Source organism: Medicago sativa, chromosome 2, assembly GCF_051527215.1.
Source record: "Medicago sativa cultivar Bolivia chromosome 2, Bolivia_mono, whole genome shotgun sequence".
Taxonomy (NCBI): domain Eukaryota; kingdom Viridiplantae; phylum Streptophyta; class Magnoliopsida; order Fabales; family Fabaceae; genus Medicago; species Medicago sativa.
The window spans coordinates 23,323,992-23,343,391 of NC_140750.1; the positions used below are offsets into that span (position 1 = coordinate 23,323,992).

At 34.4% G+C, this 19,400-nt stretch overlaps 2 protein-coding genes across 4 annotated transcripts; both read left to right on the forward strand.

The window, feature by feature from the left end:
• The first annotated feature begins 4,537 nt into the window (after positions 1 to 4,537).
• Positions 4,538 to 15,490, forward strand: LOC146945633 (uncharacterized). 2 transcript variants are annotated; one of them, XM_085743940.1, is made up of 9 exons: positions 4,538 to 5,099; positions 6,200 to 6,336; positions 6,447 to 8,785; positions 9,408 to 9,458; positions 11,264 to 11,332; positions 11,707 to 13,953; positions 14,043 to 14,393; positions 14,475 to 14,580; positions 14,663 to 15,490. In XM_085743940.1, the coding sequence occupies exons 6-9, from the start codon at positions 11,720 to 11,722 to the stop codon at positions 15,326 to 15,328; spliced, it is 3,357 nt and encodes a 1,118-aa protein (XP_085600066.1). In that variant the 5' UTR covers positions 4,538 to 5,099; positions 6,200 to 6,336; positions 6,447 to 8,785; positions 9,408 to 9,458; positions 11,264 to 11,332; positions 11,707 to 11,719; the 3' UTR covers positions 15,329 to 15,490. The 2 variants fall into 2 exon arrangements, with proteins under 2 accessions (XP_085600066.1, XP_085600067.1); XM_085743941.1 differs by having other exon boundaries at positions 6,447 to 6,533.
• On the forward strand, positions 15,124 to 18,390 carry LOC146945634 (uncharacterized). Of its 2 annotated transcripts, XM_085743943.1 has the most exons (7): positions 15,124 to 15,966; positions 16,056 to 16,294; positions 16,387 to 16,605; positions 16,697 to 16,789; positions 16,871 to 16,975; positions 17,718 to 18,035; positions 18,141 to 18,390. In XM_085743943.1, the coding sequence occupies exons 1-7, from the start codon at positions 15,657 to 15,659 to the stop codon at positions 18,180 to 18,182; spliced, it is 1,326 nt and encodes a 441-aa protein (XP_085600069.1). In that variant the 5' UTR covers positions 15,124 to 15,656; the 3' UTR covers positions 18,183 to 18,390. The 2 variants fall into 2 exon arrangements, with proteins under 2 accessions (XP_085600069.1, XP_085600070.1); XM_085743944.1 differs by lacking the exon at positions 16,871 to 16,975.
• Positions 18,391 to 19,400: the final 1,010 nt, after the last annotated feature.

The following is a 19,400-nucleotide window of genomic DNA, read 5'->3' on the forward strand; positions in this document are numbered from 1 at the left end:
TTATATCATTTTTGGAATGGTATAAGACGATCGAATAAAGAACAAACGTCCACGCCTTAATATGCTTGACGCTGAGTGAACTGTGGACTCGTATGGGTCTACCGAATAAAGACCAAACGTCTACGCCTTAACAGGCTTAACATTTGGTGGACTATGGACTGACATGGACAGACCATTATGTTTGACTGTTCAAGTCAAGCCAGCTCAGCTCATCTTCAGTGAACAATGGTTTGAATGTTCAAGTCAAGCCAGCCAGCTCAGCTCGTCTTAAGTCAATAATGGTTTGATCGTTCAAGGCAAGCCAGCTCTGCTCATCTTCAGTTAACACTTGTTTGATTGTTTAAGTCAGGCAAACTCAGCTCTTCCTCATTAATATTGATTTGACTATCAAACCAGGCTAGCCAGCTCATCTCATCTTCACTTAATACCATGAGTCATGTACGGATGATCAGCGCATCTGTTTACCTGTGTTTTTGGTAAACAATATGGGTTGGTTTTGATTATTACGAGCGGGACTAAACCGGAGATCCTAGGACATGTTGTTCATTTGTTTTTGGGAGTTCATCAAGTTTATTGGTTGCTTTACGAATAGGACAAGACTGTATGACGTCTTTCGACAAAAAAAGGGTTTTAAAAGGAAAGTAAATACATTAAGTTTAAATTGCAGAAACTCAAAGGAAAAGTAAAATATAATGCATTAAAATTAAAGGTGGTTCTGCAAATCCTTTACATACATTCATTATGACTCTTTTCTCTCGCGCCGACACTTCGAGTGTTTTAGTATTCTGTATAGGTGATTTGCGACCCTTTTTCCCTATGAAACACTATTATTTATATATAGAAAATAACTAAAAAGAAATTAATCCCACGATCACCACTCCTTCCATGTAGATAACCACTTGTCTCCCACGTTCTCCATTGAGGAAACCACTTATTTTTTGAAATTCGAATCTTCCTGCTTTGAAGGCAGTTGCTTGACTTCGACGGCTTTGTGTCTCTGACTAGTTTCTTGTCGAACGCTGAGCTTTCAGGCCTTTTCATGTTAAGTCCACATCTCGTCAAACTCCTCAAATTTAAACGAAAAGACTTTGATTCCTGCAAGAGCAAAAACCAACTAATGTTGATCACATTAAATGAGGCTGGTGCAATTAACAGCTAACAAATTGCCCCCCAAAAATGCCATTTTTGACTGAATATTTTCAAAGGAGAAGATTGGCATTTTTGTGAAACTCTAAGCATTTCAAAGCATGATGTCATGCTAAACATGACTTTCAAGAGTAGTCATTTCAAGGTTTCTTTCACTACACGATCCCAAGATTTTGTGGACCACCATTTCTGTAGTTGAACATTTAATGGAACCTTTCCATTTCATGAAGGTAACGGCTTCTGGGACTCATAATCTTTTGAGATTCAAATCTACTTCTGTTTACCACTATAAACTTACCAACAAAATGGTAGTCCTTAGTGCTCTCCCAAGAGACTTTTTGTGGTATATTTCTGACTACTAGCCTTGTGTGGAAAAACGCAAGTTCATGCAACAACTCTCTCAAAGTGGGCATGAGGCTTATTGTGTGGTGGACGCGGCCAGACTATTTCATAGTGAACACCCCGATCTTGAGGAAATAAAATTGATCCTCTAGAAAGTAGCCGCTCGGGGATCCGATGGGGTTAAATACTTCATCCCGATGCTGAAGGTGTTGGCTAAAGATGGTTTCTTACTGAGTGAGGTTCATTCTACCTTTCAGGATTTCTTTACTCGATGACGGTTGACTGATTGTAAAAGGGCCATCATGGATGTTGAAAGCCCCCTTCCTTTTGAGGATGTCATTGGTTAAGCTTTTTACTCCCGGAGTAGGAGTATAGGCTCGTTTGTACCTTTGATGGGACTTGCAAGGGTTATGGGATAAAACCCAACATTTTTTGGCCTCTTCCTGGGGCAGATGACGAGTATTCCATGACCAATATAGTCTTTCTTGTCATCTTGACGTCGAACTCGCCTGGTTTCTCGTTCACTTCCGTTTTATCAAAATTGCTTGATTTTAGGTTTACTATTCAAGGCTAGACAAGTAGCTCTTGTAGACAAGGTGTCAAATTGATTTGAACGGTTGTAACCACTTCTCGACATTGTATTTCATCCCGTTTACCTAGCTTTTGATTTAATGAAAATGCCATTTTTATTTCCATGTTTTTCTGCAGTATTCAACAATCACTAATGATTTAGAAAATTGTCTCTTAGCATTAATCTTTTGATTTAAGTTTAGCACCAAGTTTCGGTTTCTCGTTGAAACTCCTCTTGTATTACTTGATCATGTCTCGTTTTAGACAACCTATTTTCCTGGCATGATTTTGGTTTTGACCCTGCCAAGTTAAATTTTCTCGACAAAAGATTACTCTTTCATCGTTTTACTTGTTTTGCAACAAGCTTGCACATCTCAAATATTCGCCATTTATGTTCAAACATTTTATTGTCATAAAGAAGTTCCTTTGACAAATTGTTAATGGCAAAGTTTTTTAAAAAAATTAGGATATGGGTATAAACAATTTCCATGACATAAACAATTTGGGATAACCAACAATTGAGATGCATTCGAATTGCAATACCAAAACCGACAAAGGGGAAACAAAATTCGGCCTATGTAGGCCAACATTCAAACCATTTTGAGCCATTATGTTTTCGACTAAATTGGCTATATTATTATGTGCTCCTATGTTCTATTGTTGGACATTTCTAACAACTTCATCTGCATCATGGTTCCTATTTACTAAGACCATTTCAGGTTGGACTTGAACAGCTGGTTCCAGTGGCGGAGCCAGGATTATTGTAAAGCTCGGGCAAAAAAAATTTGCAACACATTTATAGAGGTTTACATAAGAAATTGCGAGCAAAAAATCTAAAAAAAATTCCCAATTTATAGAGGTTTATATAATAAATTCATAGGGATTTACATAAGAAATTGCAAAAAAAATTGGCAGGAGCCCGGGTGAGTGCCCGGGGTCGCTGGGCCATAGAACCGCCCCTGGCTGGTTTGACAGGTTGCGGCCTCTGAACCATTGGTTCGATCAACCGTAAGGATTGTGGGTTTTGCACTTGTGGAATCGTTTAATGAATAAGTCGCGGAGGAGCAAAGAAATCTGCTATTCTCCTCATTTGTGGTGCTAGAGCTTGGTAACTTCGGTTTGTGTCCTGTATCAAAGGATTAAACACTATACCAATTTGTAGTGTTAACAAATTAATCATTTCATGATTACTCTCATCCATTTGTTGCCTTAAAGATCTCATCGAATCGGTAGTTGAGGATGGTAGAGAGTTTCGACCAAGAACACTAGAACATGAAGGACTATGTGCGTTGTGAATTGTGAAAGGATTTGATTGGTCTGCAAACTTGGGACACTAGTGGACAAAGGAACACCAGCAGTGAATGGGGGCACAAAGGTTCCCATTTCTGGTCGTGTCATTGGTGTGGACGTCGAAATGAAATGGTTGAGGGAACGGTTACTCCCGTTTCCGTCGAAACTGGCATAGCCATGATTTCCCCAGGGCTGTTGACACGTTTAAATCACCTGACGGAGAAGTCGCTTGTAAATATGGTGCTTCTGAAGATGATTGTGAAGAGGTAGAATTGGTGCGAGCCATAGATTTACCATTTCTCAAATGCATACACAAACAACTTGGTGTTTTTAGTAATCAAGTTACCCGAAAATAGTAACAAAATCCTAAAAACGAATCTCTCAAGGAGATGAGTTTTAAAAAGGATATTTGAAAAAAGGTTTTTTTTAGAAAAAAGTTTTGAAAATCAATTGCACAAACAAGGTCCCACCGGGCGTGCCAATTTGTTTACCGGTGTTTTCGGCAAACTACAAGCTAGTTTTGGTTATTACAAACGGGACTGAACTACAAATCCCAGGACATGTTTTGCAAAGGTTTTGAGGAAAAAAATTTGAAAAAGGCCATGAAATGCACTCAGGTTACTTAGAGAGCAAGACTGGTTTTAGAGTTAAAAAAGGGCACTATCTCTCAACAGGTTTGAAAAGACATGCATAAAGGTAAAAATTTAAATGCATAAACTTAAAGGAAAGGTAAAATGCATTGCATAAAAGTAAAATGGTCTGACAAATAAATTCGCATAGATTATGTATAACTCGTTTCCCTATGTGTCGGTAGTTTGAGTGTTGTATAATTTCTATAAATGATTTGCGACCCGTTTTCCGACTGGGAAACTCTTATTTGTACATAAAGAAAATAACTGGCAAAAGTTTAATCCCATGATCAACACTTCCTCCATCTTGGACAACCGCTTTTCCCCACGTTCCTACTTGAGGAAACTGTCTTTGGCTTGATTTGAATCTTCCCACTTCAATTGCCTTTGCTTGACTTCGACGGCATCGCACCTTTGGCCTTGTCCTGTCGAACTCTAATTTCTTCATGTTGGGCTTGTCTCTCATCGAAACCCTCAATTTGGAATGAGGTGGCCTTCGATTCCTGCCAAGATAAAAGTCAACTAGATGTTGAGCATATTAAATGACACTACAAGAAATTTGCCATATAGCAACGGTAGCCTTTAGTAACCGCAGTAAAAAGCGTTGCTATAGATAAAATATAACAACTGAAATTTCAAACAGGGGTTGCTATAGGTTAAGAGAGAAAAAGCAGCACAAATTTCCACGAAATATTCATTTGGCTCCAAGGATGCCCGCTAAAATTTTCACCATTTTCTTTAATTCCCACAACAAAAATTCAAAAAAAATAAATAAAAAGAAAAACACAAATCACATATGAACGTAACACAAATTGTAAAACCCAACCCACAAAATCATCTTCTTCTTCTTCAAATCCTTCAATGGAGGCAAGGATAGACCCATATTGAACACAAATTGCACAGAATCCACTCTCAATGGATCCAACCACAAACCCATATTGCTGCTCAAAACCTGAAGAACCAAGGCGTATCTACCCTTCTCTCAATGGTTTCAATCGATTGCTGCTCAAAACCCCCCAAATCTATTGTTGAACCCAAATCACACAAAATCGATTGCTGCTCAAAACCTCCAAATCGATTTCCGCTTCCTCTTCTGTCGCTCATTACGGTTTCAGACTTCAGGTATTTTCATTCTTCTCCAGTTCTGTTTCATTATTAGTTCATTATGTTCAGTTGGTTTGTGTTTTTGCATGTTTTTTCTTTGTTTTTGTTTATCATTTTTATTGTTTATTTTGCTTTAGAGTTTGACAAATTCAGTTTGGATTTTACTTGGTGGAAATAAATATTTGATAGCCTGTTGCTTTTGTTTGAACAGGAAAAAGACAATTAATAATTTGTTTTGAATTTCTGATTATGAACTGTCAATTTAATGTTGTAGTAGCTTATCCAGTGTTCAAATTCTAGTTCTATTGTGATTGTAATTTGTGACATGTAAATGCTTGGAATAAATCCAAATGTTGTTTTTTTATTAATATATTATTTTAATACTAGGAATAAATCTTAAGAAAATGAATGAAAAAAGTGGAACTTTGAGTGTGTTGTTTGTGACACTGTTGGCGATGAAAAAGAAAATACTGAGAATAATAGAGTTAGAGTGATTGAGTGACTTTGCTTGTGTTGTTTGCTGCGTTTTGAAGAGGTGTGGTGTGTGTTGTGTGTTTACTGAAGTGTGCTTTGAGTCCATGGTTTTTTTATGAAGCCAAATACTGTGTGTTTGTGTGTATGGCCTTTCTGTTTTAGACATGTATTCACTTTCTTTTATGTAATTTTCAAATCAAATTTGTTATTCAACATAAGGCCAAGTAAGATTGGACTTGATGAAAAATAAACAATTTTTTTGAACTAGCAGAATCCTGTAAGATTCTGATCATTGGCTGATATACCATACTATTTGGTATATCATTTAGCACTTAAGTTTGTAAAATTATGATGAATGGAAACTATTTGGCATTTAAGGTTTCATTAAAATATTAGTTCCTTTTTGATAGCAACATTTATCGAAAGAGAAATTCTATTTCCACATAACTTTTTTTTAGATCTTTATGAGATATAATTGTTCTGATAGCTTTGTTTATTAATAGTCTGTACCATAACGATATATTGCTGTTTGTAGGGTATACAAAAGTTCTACAGTAGTGTTACTTAATTTTAGATGGAGTTCCCTTTGCAATTGTGCATTGTTGATAAAAGTAGAAACATGAACTTGAAGTGCCCTGTTTCAGGAACCATGCTTTTCCTTGATACAATATAACCGTTGGATTTGTCTTGAAGCTTTTGGTTAATCGAACTTTGAATATGTCGAGATTGGACATGTTTGCCAGAGACCAAGAAGCACTCGAAGCACTAATCCAGCTGAAAGGTTTGTGGTTTACGCATCCAATTGCCTCATCACTTATGTGTTGTAGTTGTTTTTGTTGCCTTTGAACTTATGCAATCTCTTTTGAACTTTTATTGGAGATACCAATTCAGGACAACTCAACACCTGAGATCTGCAAGGCTGTGAGGACTGATCTGGCCAAACTAAGGACATTCAGCATGGAATATGATGTCGCCGTTGTAAGTTCATCTCACTTTATATTTGTATATGCATGCTTTATATTTGTAAGTTCATCTCACCATGGGTGCTGGCTCGAACAATAAGGATGAGAATATGGTTGCTGAACCGGTTGTGACTCCAACTAGCAAAGGATTAGGCAAGAGAGATTCTGAATATGGTACAACACAGTGTTGTGTTAATTTGTTAAACTCTCAGGGTTAAATTTTACAGAAATGTATTACTCCTTTATTTTAAACGAACTGTCTTCTTTTCAACTAAGTTTTCTGTTTGTTTGTTTGGATTAAAGGCTTGAGTTTACATATTAGCTATTACTCCTTAAACCTTCAGAAACTCAATAAGCTATTACTCCTTAACTTCTCCATAAATCAGATGACCTTATAAGTATTCTTAACAGTGTGTTTCTTAATAGTTTCAATATGATAAAAGGCAATAAGCTATTACTCCTTAAGTTGGAATGTAATAGGTCTATCGGAAGTTTAGTATCAATTTTGTCATTGATTTGTCCATGAACTGAGTTTAGTATTTAATTGTATCTAAAACATCCATCAGTACTAATTTAATGGTTAGCATCCATGTTCGATTCTATAATTTAACAAATAGTGGAATATAAATGCTAAAACTTATATAAGGTACATTTGCTAGACTTTAAGTTCAGGTGTTTTTATCTGTTAAAGGAACATCAACTGCGCATATAATTGAAGGTTATCTGCAGATCTACGCATATCAGCTGATATGTTCAGTTCTTCCAACTATCATGTCCCTCTTGGACAAAAAATGTTTGGTTATCTTCAAGAAACTATAGGGACAAACTATGGCGATGAATTTCCTATATTTCTCTTACAATGTCATTTAAATATAAGTCTTTTAGTTCCTCAAAGCATCAAACTAACAATAGGGACGAAATAGAAACTACGTTCATGTGAGTCTAGGTAGTCCAGCACCTACTGTAGGAGTCCAGCTGTAACAATTTCAATATGGCATGAATTAATAGTTGGTGGTTTCAACTAACTATAGGGACAAACTAGACTATCATTTACTATAGGGGTAGGACAGCTGCATTAATGATGGGATGCGTGGCTCAATGGATTGAAAACATCAATACACATGCTGAAATAAAAAATTGCAAATAACATTCTGTTATAGGCCACAAGTTTAGTTCATATAGTGTTGGTAGTATAAAAAAAAACTTCCTCTATGGAAATATAGAATCAATAGCAACCTGCAAGTAGAACACTACGTATATAAACTCATGTTTGTTTAAGACAATAAGTATTAGTTTAGATCAATATGTGCAAGTAAGAACAGTCTTGGTTCTGTCCTGATTCACCACTCTTGAATCAATTCTCATGTTTACAATTAAATGCTCAATTGTCCATAATCTCTTTAAACTATTACTCCTTAAAATCTAATTCAGTAGAACTCCTTATAAGTTTCAGAATAGTGGGTTTCTTGATAGTTCCATTATCATACAAGGCAATGAGATATTACGCATTAAGTTTTCTATAAATCATTACCTTTTAAGTTTAGATTGAATTATCTCATTGATTTGTCTGATTTTCTGATTTTAGTATATTATTTGCCTCAAAGAAATCGATTGAACTCATTACACTCAAGTAACATCAATAAGTTCTAACTTGATGGTGTGAGTCCATGTTTGATTATACACTGTCTGCAAGTAGCGGATTGAAAATGCTAAAACTCATATACTAGCATTTGGCTCATAGTTGTTCAGCAAATCTGCAAGTAGTGGATTGAATTAAGATTATGCTGCTTCATGCTAAAACAACATCCTTGAGTTTATAATTGAAGTTAGCTGCAGATCTGCATATCAGGTCTACTTGGAGCGGATGTGCATTATCACATGGCGATGAATTATTAGACTTTCTCATCTAACTTTTCATGTTTGTAGTTTTGATCAATGATGTATGCCATCCTATAATGATATATTTTTGCAAAGACATGTTTCAGTTTAATAGCTATTGAAATGTACTGATAAAAAATCTTATCGCGCGGGTCAAGAGTCTAGTGTGTAGAAATTCTTTGGGTTTGATCCTCCTATGAATGAGACTATAAGAGAATATCTGAAATATGAGATGAATATGAAGTGGAAACAATGGAAGTGTTCTATAAAAGAAAAGACATTTGATGCAAGTAAAACGGAAGAAGAAGTTGCATCCGCTGTACTAGATTCTCGAGTTGACCGAAGTCAATATCGTGAATTAGTTCAATTGTTAATGCTGCAAGAATTATTGTAAGACTTTCTTTCGTTCATACCTTTTTTGATTCTATAACTTATACTGAAACTATATGTTAAATCAATGAAATTGGACCCCAGGTTGTTGTATAAAATTGAATTCTGACCGTAAGAATTGAAACTGGTTTAGTTGTTCTGTTTTAATTGTTCTAGTGCAATTGTTCTGATTGAATTCTGTTCTGAAGTTTGTTTTAAATTAATGAACTTTGTTTTGAATTCTGTTCTGAATTCTGTTCAATTGTTCTACTTTAATTGTTCTGAATTGAAACTGGTTCAGTTGAGTGAGATTGGATTAACATTTATGTTCTGATTGTGACATAAAAATACCCTTTTCAATTGTTTTGATTGTCATATTAATCCGCAAAATTTGCTTACCCATTTATGTATTGCTTGCTAGCTGCCCATTTTCGTCTTAGTATTGTTATGATGATAAGCTGGACTGTTTGGTTGTCTGTTTGGATGGAGTACATATTTATTTGTGAATGGTGAAAATTGATGTTCATATCTAAACTACTAGATCAAAATAGGCAGCAAGGGTCAGATATTTTTTTCCTCTAATGGTTCGAATTCTGTTGAAATCTTCAATCACTTATTTACTTTTTTGTTTGGGTTGTTCCAGGCCTAAAGGCGGTCGAGGTGGAAGTCCTGCCATGCTGAATCGTGGCGCCGGGTAAGTTTCTGAGATCAGTAGTAATGAGTATTCTGTTTATTTTTTTTTAGTGAAATCTGTAAATTTAACTTGTTACATATTAACTGAACTCCTCGTTTGTTATCCATCTTCGAAGAAAAAAAATCTCTTTTTAAAGCAAAATAATCACTTTTATATCAGTTTCTTGTAAAAATAAATTACTTTTTTAAAACAAAATAATCACTTTTGTAGCAGTTTGATTAATATTTAAAAAAAACAGAGAATCTAAAAGAAATACCTAACAAATGCTTAAAATCATTAACATTTTTTCAGTAGCTTCTTAGAAAACTACGTAGACAAGAAATTAGCCAAAGAGGCTCCTTCAAACAATAAACCAAATCAAAATCGCAGAGGGGGAAAAAATACGTAGAACAGATTTAAGGCTATATGAAGAAAAGTAAATTACACCAACTATAGAAAAGCAAAGTTATGGCTAAGCAATATGTAATTCTCAAAAAGAAGATAAACTAATGCAATACTAAAAATAAAATGTTTTTATGTTTTACTAGACTAGACGGTGTCATTGATTCAAAGTTGGAAACTTTGATTCAAAGTTCCTCTTTATTTCAAATCTAAAATCAAAATAAAATGGGTTTCAATAAAATTTAGGAAGAAGCTTTCTTAACATCTTCCTAATCACAGGTTGAAACTCGTGTTGGGAAGATTCTTCTCCGTCTTCTTCTGGAAATTTGTTCAAATCAAATTCGTAATCTGCTTCTTCGTTTAAATCAAAATCCCATAGCACTCTTGGTAAACTTTTAAGTTCTTGGTTGCCATTTTTTTCTTGTATCTTGTTAAACACAGCTTCAACCATATCTTGAAAATTTTTCAACTCAAATTGATACTCTTCTTCGGTTAAATCATGATCCATTAGAACTCTTGATGAAACTTCTCCTTCGTCGTTGCAAATTTTTTCTTGTATCTTGTCAAATGAATCTTCAACTATTTCTCCTTCTCCTTCACTTTTTTCAAAAGAATCTTCCACTCTTTCTTCTTTTTGAATATTCATAGAGTCTTTTATTTTTGCCATCAGATTTGTTATTCTAATTTGCACTTAAATTTGCAACAACATTACAGTCTTATTTATATAATTTCTACTCTCACTTATATGTAGCAAAAGTTTGTTATTAAAAAAAACAAACTTTAATTTTTCAGATACGACGGTTTCATTATTATAGGTAACAAATTACGTTAATCTTTTAACAATAATATAACAAATATAACATTTATTAAAAAAAAAATAACAAATATAATAAAAATTCTTTATTAAAAAAATAATTTTTTTATCTTTTCAATAACAAAAACAATAGAACATTCTTGCTTCCAATTATATACTGTGATAGATTATTATTATTATTATTATTATTATTATTATTATTATTATTATTATTATTATTATTATTAATATTAATATTAATAATATTTTTATTATTATATAAATATAAATAACAAACACCACTTTGTCAAAAAAAATAACGCCTCTCAAAAAAATATAAATAACAAAACACCACTTTCTCCCTCACATCTTTTGTTATTGTTATAACAAACAGATACATAACAAAACTCAAGTTTTTCCTCATTCACCCATCAATCAGCAATCGCTCATACCAAAAATCCATTCATCGTTCATCAATCTAACTCCCAAACAGGTCCCCTAATCGGTTCCTAATCTAATTTCCAAATTCATTTGCCCTAAATCTTCACTTCATCAATCTAATTCCCAAAACCTTCACTCATCAGTTCACTTCGATCATCTTATCGCTAATCTTACTTTGCTGCGCAAACAGGTTCCTAAATCCTTCACTTCCCTCGGCCCGTTGCTCACTTAGCTCATCTCACTTGGCTGCTGCAAACAGGTTCAAGACTCTTTTTCTCTCCTTCTCTTGTTTTTATGTATGTACAATTTGAATGCCTATCTGTTAAGGTTTTGATTTTTCTTTCTTGGATTTTGTCAATTTGTTTGTGATTTGGGTTGTTTTTATAGATTTATATGTTTTAGTTAGTGATGATTTTTGGGCTGTCTTTTACACTTGAATCCCCTTCTTTGTGTTCTTTGCTTCATATTGCTGTTTGTAGAGCATACAAAAGTTCTATAGTAGTGTTACTTAATTTATGGTCCTGTTCATGTGCATTTTTACATATAACTTGCTTCTGTTATGCACTTGGAAGAGTCTTGTGTTAACAAGATTGAATACTTCCTTCCCCTCCCTTTCTCTTTTATCTATTTCAGTTAAGTTTTCCGAATGGAGAATAGAGGATGGGTACATGATCCGACAAAAGAAAGTGAAGAATATATCCGAGGGGTTAACGAATTTATTGAATTTGCTTTTAAAAACTCAGAAGAAAACGGAAAAATATTGTGTCCTTGTATAAAATGTGCTAACTACGATTCACATTGTCGATCAAGTGTTTATGAACACTTAATTGATCCGCGACGTGGATTCCTTAGACGTTATACAGAATGGATATTTCATGGCGAGAGACCCACAAATTCAACTGACACAACTAACCAACATTATGAAATGGAGCATGACATGGACGGGTTACTTCGTGATGCTTTTGCAATGCCTACTTTAGAAGAGACAATTTCTGGTGAAGCTGAAAGGAATCCAGAAGTAGGAGAAAATGTGAAGTTTTACAAATTGGTGAAAGAGAACGAACAAGTTCTTTATCCAAACTGTAAGAAGTATAGCAAACTATCCTTTATGGTGCATTTGTATCATTTAAAGTGTCTTCATGGGTGGAGTGACAAGTCCTTCTCTATGCTATTAGATTTATTGAGAGATGCTCTACCAGAAGGGAATGTTTTACCAGAGTCATACTATGAAACAAAGAAAATGATTTCAGGGTTAGGTTTGGGGTATGAAAAGATCCATGCTTGTCCTAATGACTGCATATTGTATTGGGATAAACATATCAAAGATCAAGTATGTCCAAAGTGCGGTACTTCAAGGTGGAAAACAACAAATGAGGATGTACAAACTACTGGAAAAGAAACTTCTGAAAAGCGTAAGAACTTACCCGCAAAGATCCTTCGTTGGTTTCCTTTGAAACCGAGGCTGCAAAGGTTATTCATGTCATCTAAAATTTCTGAATCGATGAGATGGCATCATGATGGTAGAGTGAATGATGGGTCTCTTAGGCATCCAGCCGACTCACTTGCTTGGAAGGAGTTTGACTCTCGATATAAAACATTTTCGTCAGATGCTCGTAATGTTCGATTAGGGGTTGCTTCTGATGGCTTCAATCCTTTTAAGACAATGAGTATAACCCATAGCACTTGGCCTGTCATACTAATTCCCTATAATCTTCCTCCTTGGATGTGCATGAAACAATCATTCTTCATGTTATCCCTACTAATTCCAGGCCCTAAAGGTCCTGGAAATAATATTGATGTTTATCTACAACCATTAGTAAAAGAGTTGCAAGAGTTATGGTTTGATGGAATAGAAACATTTGATGCCTACAAGAAAGAGACATTCCAACTCCATGCTGCTGTAATGTGGACTATTAATGACTTTCCAGCATATGCAAACTTATCCGGATGGAGTACGAAAGGTCAGTATGCTTGTCCATGTTGTGGTATTGATACTTCCTCTCGATGGTTAAAGCATGGTGGGAAATTTTGTTACATGTGTCACCGACGTTGGTTAGCGCCTGACCACAAGTGGAGGTTGAATAGTAAAGATTTTGATGGAACAAGGGAGTCAAGGGGTCCTCCTAAAATACATGACGGGGTTCAAATTTCAAGGCAAATAGATGAAATCAGAGAGGAGGGTTTAGAGAACGGGGCTGAACCTTGGAAAAAGAAAAGTATTTTCTTTGATTTGCCTTATTGGGAATACAATGTATTGCGTCACAATCTAGATGTGATGCACATTGAAAAAAATGTTTGTGATAATATCATTGGTACATTGTTAAACCAAGAGGGAAAATCTAAAGATAATTATAAGGCACGGGCTGACCTTGTAGATATGGGCATAAGAAGTACGCTGCATCCACAACCAAGTCTCAAAAGTAGTACAATGCTTCTTCCTAGAGCATGTTATCAAATGAGTAACAAAGATAAAGATGCTTTTTTGAGTGTCCTCGGGAATGTAAAAGCTCCGGATGAATGCTCATCAAACATCTCACGTTGTGTGCATCTTAAGCAGCGGAAGATATTCGGCTTAAAAAGTTATGATGGTCATGTTCTGATGCAACAACTTCTTCCAGTGGCATTAAGGGGTTCATTGCCGGATAGAGTCACTTCAGTTATTATTGAACTTTGCAACTTCTTCAAGCAAATATGCTCTAAGATACTTAATGTGGATTTTCTTGCACAATTAGAGTCTCGAATAGTTTTAACACTTTGTCAATTGGAAACAATCTTTCCTCCATCGTTTTTTACCATTATGATGCATTTGGTAATTCATTTGGCATCTGAAGCCAAGGTTGCTGGACCAGTACAATATCGATGGATGTATCCTGTTGAGAGGTATGGATTCATCCTTTTAACACATCATTTTAGTTAAATATCTTAAAAAGTTATTATTGATGCTAAGCTAAAACAAAATTTACTTTCAGGTTTCTGCTCACTCTTAAGTCATTTGTACGCAATAGAGCACATCCGGAAGGATCAATTGCAGAAGCTTTTTGTGCCTATGAATGCTTGACCTATTGTTCACATTATCTATATGGGGTTGAAACTAGGTTTAATAGACCTAGCAGAAATGATGATGATGATGATGATTCCACATTGAAAGATGGTGCGACCTTTCTACATCCTGTTGGAAGACCACTAGGAAGGAAAAAACAACAAAAGTTCCAGTTAGGAAAGCGCAAGAGAGTGAAAAGATCTAAGCTTGATGAAAAAGAGTTAATGCAAGCTCACAGATATATTCTTTCCAACTGTGACGCAGTCGCTCCATTCATAGAGTAAGACACTAATCATATTTCACTTTTACACTTATGTGTCCATTGTTTTTACTCTTATAATTATGTTATCATTATTTTTAGAGAACACATTGGACATCTTAAGAGACAGGCTCGGCCGCAGCGGCTGTCACAACTTGAAGTCGATAAACAACATAGCAAAAAATTTAGTGATTGGTTTCGAGATAGGGTGAGCGAAAAAGAATTGAAATCTTTAAGATTTATCTGCCTTTTATTTAGTGTAGCTAACTATTTTTATTGAATTATTATAGATTCATCGCTTGGATGAACAAGGGAGCCAAGATATTACTCATGAACTTAGATGGCTAGCGCGTGGACCAGTTGAGGTAGCAAGGAGATACACCGGTTACACCATTAATGGTTTTAGGTTTCACACTAGGAAAAGAGAGAGATATTTGAAGACACAAAATTCTGGAATAGTTGTAAGGACAGAGACCTCAAATGATGAAATTAATTATTATGGAGCAATAACTGATATAATACAATTGGATTATTCTGGAAAGTACAAAGCTGTGCTATTCAAGTGTGATTGGATTGATGTCAAGAAAGGTGTCAAGAAAGATAAGTTTGGGATGACACTTGTGAATTTCAAATTCTTGAAACACACTGGAAAAAATCTTTGGGATGACCCTTTTGTTTTTGCATCACAAGCCAAAAAGGTATTTTATGTACATGATGAGAGAAGCAAGGACTGGTCTGTTGCTCTAGATGCAAAGGTGAGGGATGTCTATGACATGGGTGATGAAGATTCTAATGACGTTGAAGAAATCAATGAGCAGCCAATACACAACACAAGTGAAACTACTCAAAATGTTGATGCTTTAATTGCGGTTTCAGTTCATGAACATGATTTCTTTGAAGTTGATGTTAATAATCAGATTGAGGAAGAAGAGGAAGATTGGGAGAATATGTTTTAGTGAATGTTTTGATTCTATATTATGTTTAGTGAAGGATTTGATTCTATATTTTATCATTCCCTTTGTATTTTATCGTCATCATACTATTGCTTTTTATGTTGATCAAAATGTTTTAGTGAATGTTTTGATTCTATATTATGTTTGGTGAAAGTTTTGATTCTATATTTTATCATTCCCTTTGTATTTTATGGTCATCATACTATTGCTCAAAATGTTTAGTGAATGTTTTGCTTTTTGTATGCAATTGGACTTGACTTGTTACTTTTTATGGTCGTCATACTAGTGCAAGTTTGTGTTCATCACTCACTTAATTTAAAGTATTGCAGCAATGGCAAAGAAGAGAAAACTGAATATTGGGAGTCGTAGGTTAAAAGACTCAAGCCAAGGAACTAGTGCAACTCATACAACCTCAACTCATGCACAAGGAAGTAATATTGAAGAAACTCATCCAACCTCCACTCATGCCCAAGGAAGTAATGCAGAAGAAACTCATACAACCTCAACTCATGCCCAAGGAAGCAATGTTGAAGAAACTAGGCCCAACCCAAGTCATGTGGAAGTTGTCACACATGAGTCTGAAGATTCCTACTATATTCCTTCAGATATAGAAGCAGAAGAAGAACTAGAAATTAATAAAGGTTTCAATTATATATAGTTTCTGTTTTTGTAATTTATTTTATATATAGTTTATGTTTGAATTATATAACATCTTCTATTTTGCTTGTAGATGTTCAACCCAAGAAAAAAAGAGGCCCAACAAGAATGTATGATGTATGGGAAATGGATCCTAAAAGTTACATAGTTGTTAAGATGGACAAGCGCGGTCGATTCATTGGTGACGAAGGGTCGACTCTTACTCGTTTCATAGGGAGTTTGGTTCGAAGGAAACAATATGCTCCAATTAATCTCACATCTTGGAAAGATATGCCTGCTAAGAATAAGAATGACATGGTTTTGCAAATAGAGGTATTATATTAACAATATATTTAAATAAATATGTATCCAATTTTTTTTTATCACTAATGCTGTATTTACTTAACACATCTATATATGTGTAGAAATTCTTTGGGTTTGATCCTCCTATGAATGAGACTACAAGAGAAAATCTGATACATGAGATGAATATGAAGTGGAAACAATGGAAGTGTTCTATAAAAGGAAAGACATTTGACGCAAGTAAAACGGAAGAAGAAGTTGCAAATGCTGTACTAGATTCTCGAGTTGACCGAAGTCAATATCGTGAATTGGTTCATCATTGGTTTTCCGAAGAGGCACAAGTAAGTCAAATTTAAAAGAGATATTATCAAACTATAAAAATCTTCGAACTTGGTTCTTCTTTCGACTAACATTATGTTGTATCAATTGTAGAAAGAAAGTAAAAAGAATAGTCAGAATCGTAAAAGATATGAAGATATTCATTGCATGGGTACAAAAAGTCTCCCAAAATTGATCAATGAGAAGGTTAGTTAATATTTGAACTTGTAATTGAATAAATTGTATTTATAAAACAAATTACTTATAATTTCATTTGTTTGGTATTAGAAGGAAAAAGCCAAAGGAGTGTCGCCCACACGCAAAGAGATTTACATTGATACACGTACTCGTAAAGATGGTTCAATTGTTAATGAACATGCTGCAAGATTTATAGTAAGACTTTCTTTCGTTCATACCTTTTTTGATTCTATAACTTATACTGAAACGATATGTTAAATCAATGAAATTGGATCCCCGGCCGTTGTATAAAATTGAATGTTTTATAAAATTGAATTATGACCGTAAGAATTGAAACTGGTTCAATTGTTCTGTTTTAATTGTTCCGAATTATGTTCTGATTGTGACATAAAATTGGACTTGCTTATTCAATTTTAATTGTTCTGAAATAATTGTTCTGGTTCAATTGCTCTGATTGAATTTTGTTCTGAAGTTTGTTTTGCAAGTATAGTTCAGTTAGTTTCCTTTGAATGATTTTTATGATGCCATTCAGGTGGGGAATTTTGTTATTTATGTTGGCCTCATTTCGGATTGTCTTGTCATGATGCTATGTGTTTTTATTGTTGGTAAAATTGAACTACTTGTTACAAATAACTGATATATTCGAATGAGCGGTCCCCTATTCGAATGACCATCCACAACCATTACTTTGATCCTGCTTATTCTGTTTTAATTGTTCTGGTTCAGTTCTAATTTAATTATGTTCTGAATTTTGTTTTAAATTAATGAACTCTGTTTTGAATTCTGTTCTGAATTATGTTCAATTGTTCTATTTTAATGAACATTTCTGTTATGATTATGACATAAAAGTGACCCTTTTCAATTGTTTTGATTGTCATATTAATGAATTATATTTTAAAATGTATTATTATAATCTATATATCTTATAATTTTTCAGGAAGAACTAAACAAATATAATAATGAGGCAGAAACTTCTCAATCGGTTGGGACACAAAGTCATATGCCTTGGAAGAATGACATTTATTCTCGAGTAAAAGGAGCTGAAAAGAGGGGACATGTGCGTTGTATAGGCAATATTCCCAAACCTAAGAAATCAAAAGCTTCTTTGTCTGAAAATCAAGAATTGAGGGATGAACTTAAGAAAATGCGAGAAAGTCAAGAGAGGACAAATGTGTTTATGGCAAATATGATGTCAGTGATACAAAATCGATTATCTCAAGAAGATTTGAATGATATTTTACAAGCTGCAAAACAGGTATATTATATAATTGATATTTTACTTTTCGAGTTTAGATTTCGAATATTATGATAACATGAATTAAGTAGAGTTTGTAACATATTTTATTTTTATTTTTAATAGGCCACAGATGGTGCTAGTACTCCAAACCAGATAAATTCTTGAAGTCGATGCAGTGATGAAGACGGAAGAGAGGAAGATTAGAAATTGATTTTATCTTGGATATGTTTAGGCTCAATCTAATGTTTTTTTGATTTAGTATCTATTTTTGTGTTGGTTATTATATAAAATTGACATTATTTTGTTATTTTGATATGTTTGTAAGACTTACTACTTTGATCATATAATTAATTTTTTTTTACGTTACCTTAAATTTTGTGTAGTGCAATAAAAAAGTATTGCTGAATATATTATTTTTTTGGCCAGGAATTATTGTGAAAATTTTATTATTATTAAAAAAATATTTATATTAGGGTGAATTTTATTAAAAAAAAAAAAGAAAAAGAGAGAACCTATAGCAACGGACATTTTGGTCCTATACCAACGGATATGGAGGTTGACTAAAGCTATTTAATAGGTGTAAAATGCCGTTGCTATAGCTCTGAAACCTATAGCATCAAGCTAATTTTCCGTTGGTATAAGCTTATACCAACGGCATTCTTGCCGTTGGTATAAGCATAGTATCCTAGACGGTAGCAGATGGGCGTTGGTATAGGTTTTATGACCTATAGCAACGGCTTTTGAGACCTTTACCAACGGTTTCTGCCGTTGCTAAATGGCAAGTTTCTTGTAGTGTGAGCCTGTCGAAATTGCAGGCTAACAAAAGGAGATACAAAGTTTGGCCTATGTAAACCCATGTTTAAGCCATTCTGAGCCATGATATTTTCAACCAAATTGGCTATGTTATTATGTGCTCCGATATTATGTTGTTGGATATTTCTAACAACTTCATCTGCATCATGATTTCTATCCACCAAAATTAACTCTGGTTGTGCTTGTACGATTGGTTCGACGGGTTGAGGTTGAGGTACATGTTGTTGTCTTTGACCTATAGGTTCGACAATTTGCACAGGTTGAGTATTTTTGATTTGAGGGATATTTTGGATCTGAGGGATCCGTTGATAGACAATTTGTGAAGAGGCGAAGAAATCTGCTATTCTCCCAATTTGAGTGGCTAATGCTTGGTAACCCTGATTCGTATTTTGAATCAAAAGGTTAAACACCGTACCAATTTGTGGTGTCAAGAAATTTACCAACTCATGATTGCTCTCATCCATTTGTTGCCTAAACAACAACATAGATTCTGCCAAAAATGCTAGAACTTGAAGAACTATGTGTATTAAATTGTGTAAATGGATTTGCATGTTCTGTAAATGCAGAATT

Bases quoted from the DNA above. Each gene is read 5' to 3' on its own strand.
- LOC146945633 (XM_085743940.1), top strand. From the start codon at position 11,720: ATGGAGAATAGAGGATGGGTACATGATCCGACAAAAGAAAGTGAAGAA. The intron at 13,954-14,042 runs GTATGGATTCAT...ATTTACTTTCAG, and splicing joins TGGATGTATCCTGTTGAGAG to GTTTCTGCTCACTCTTAAGT. The intron at 14,394-14,474 runs GTAAGACACTAA...CATTATTTTTAG, and splicing joins GCAGTCGCTCCATTCATAGA to AGAACACATTGGACATCTTA.
- LOC146945634 (XM_085743943.1), top strand. From the start codon at position 15,657: ATGGCAAAGAAGAGAAAACTGAATATTGGGAGTCGTAGGTTAAAAGAC. The intron at 15,967-16,055 runs GTTTCAATTATA...TTTTGCTTGTAG, and splicing joins AGAACTAGAAATTAATAAAG to ATGTTCAACCCAAGAAAAAA. The intron at 18,036-18,140 runs GTATATTATATA...TATTTTTAATAG, and splicing joins TTTTACAAGCTGCAAAACAG to GCCACAGATGGTGCTAGTAC.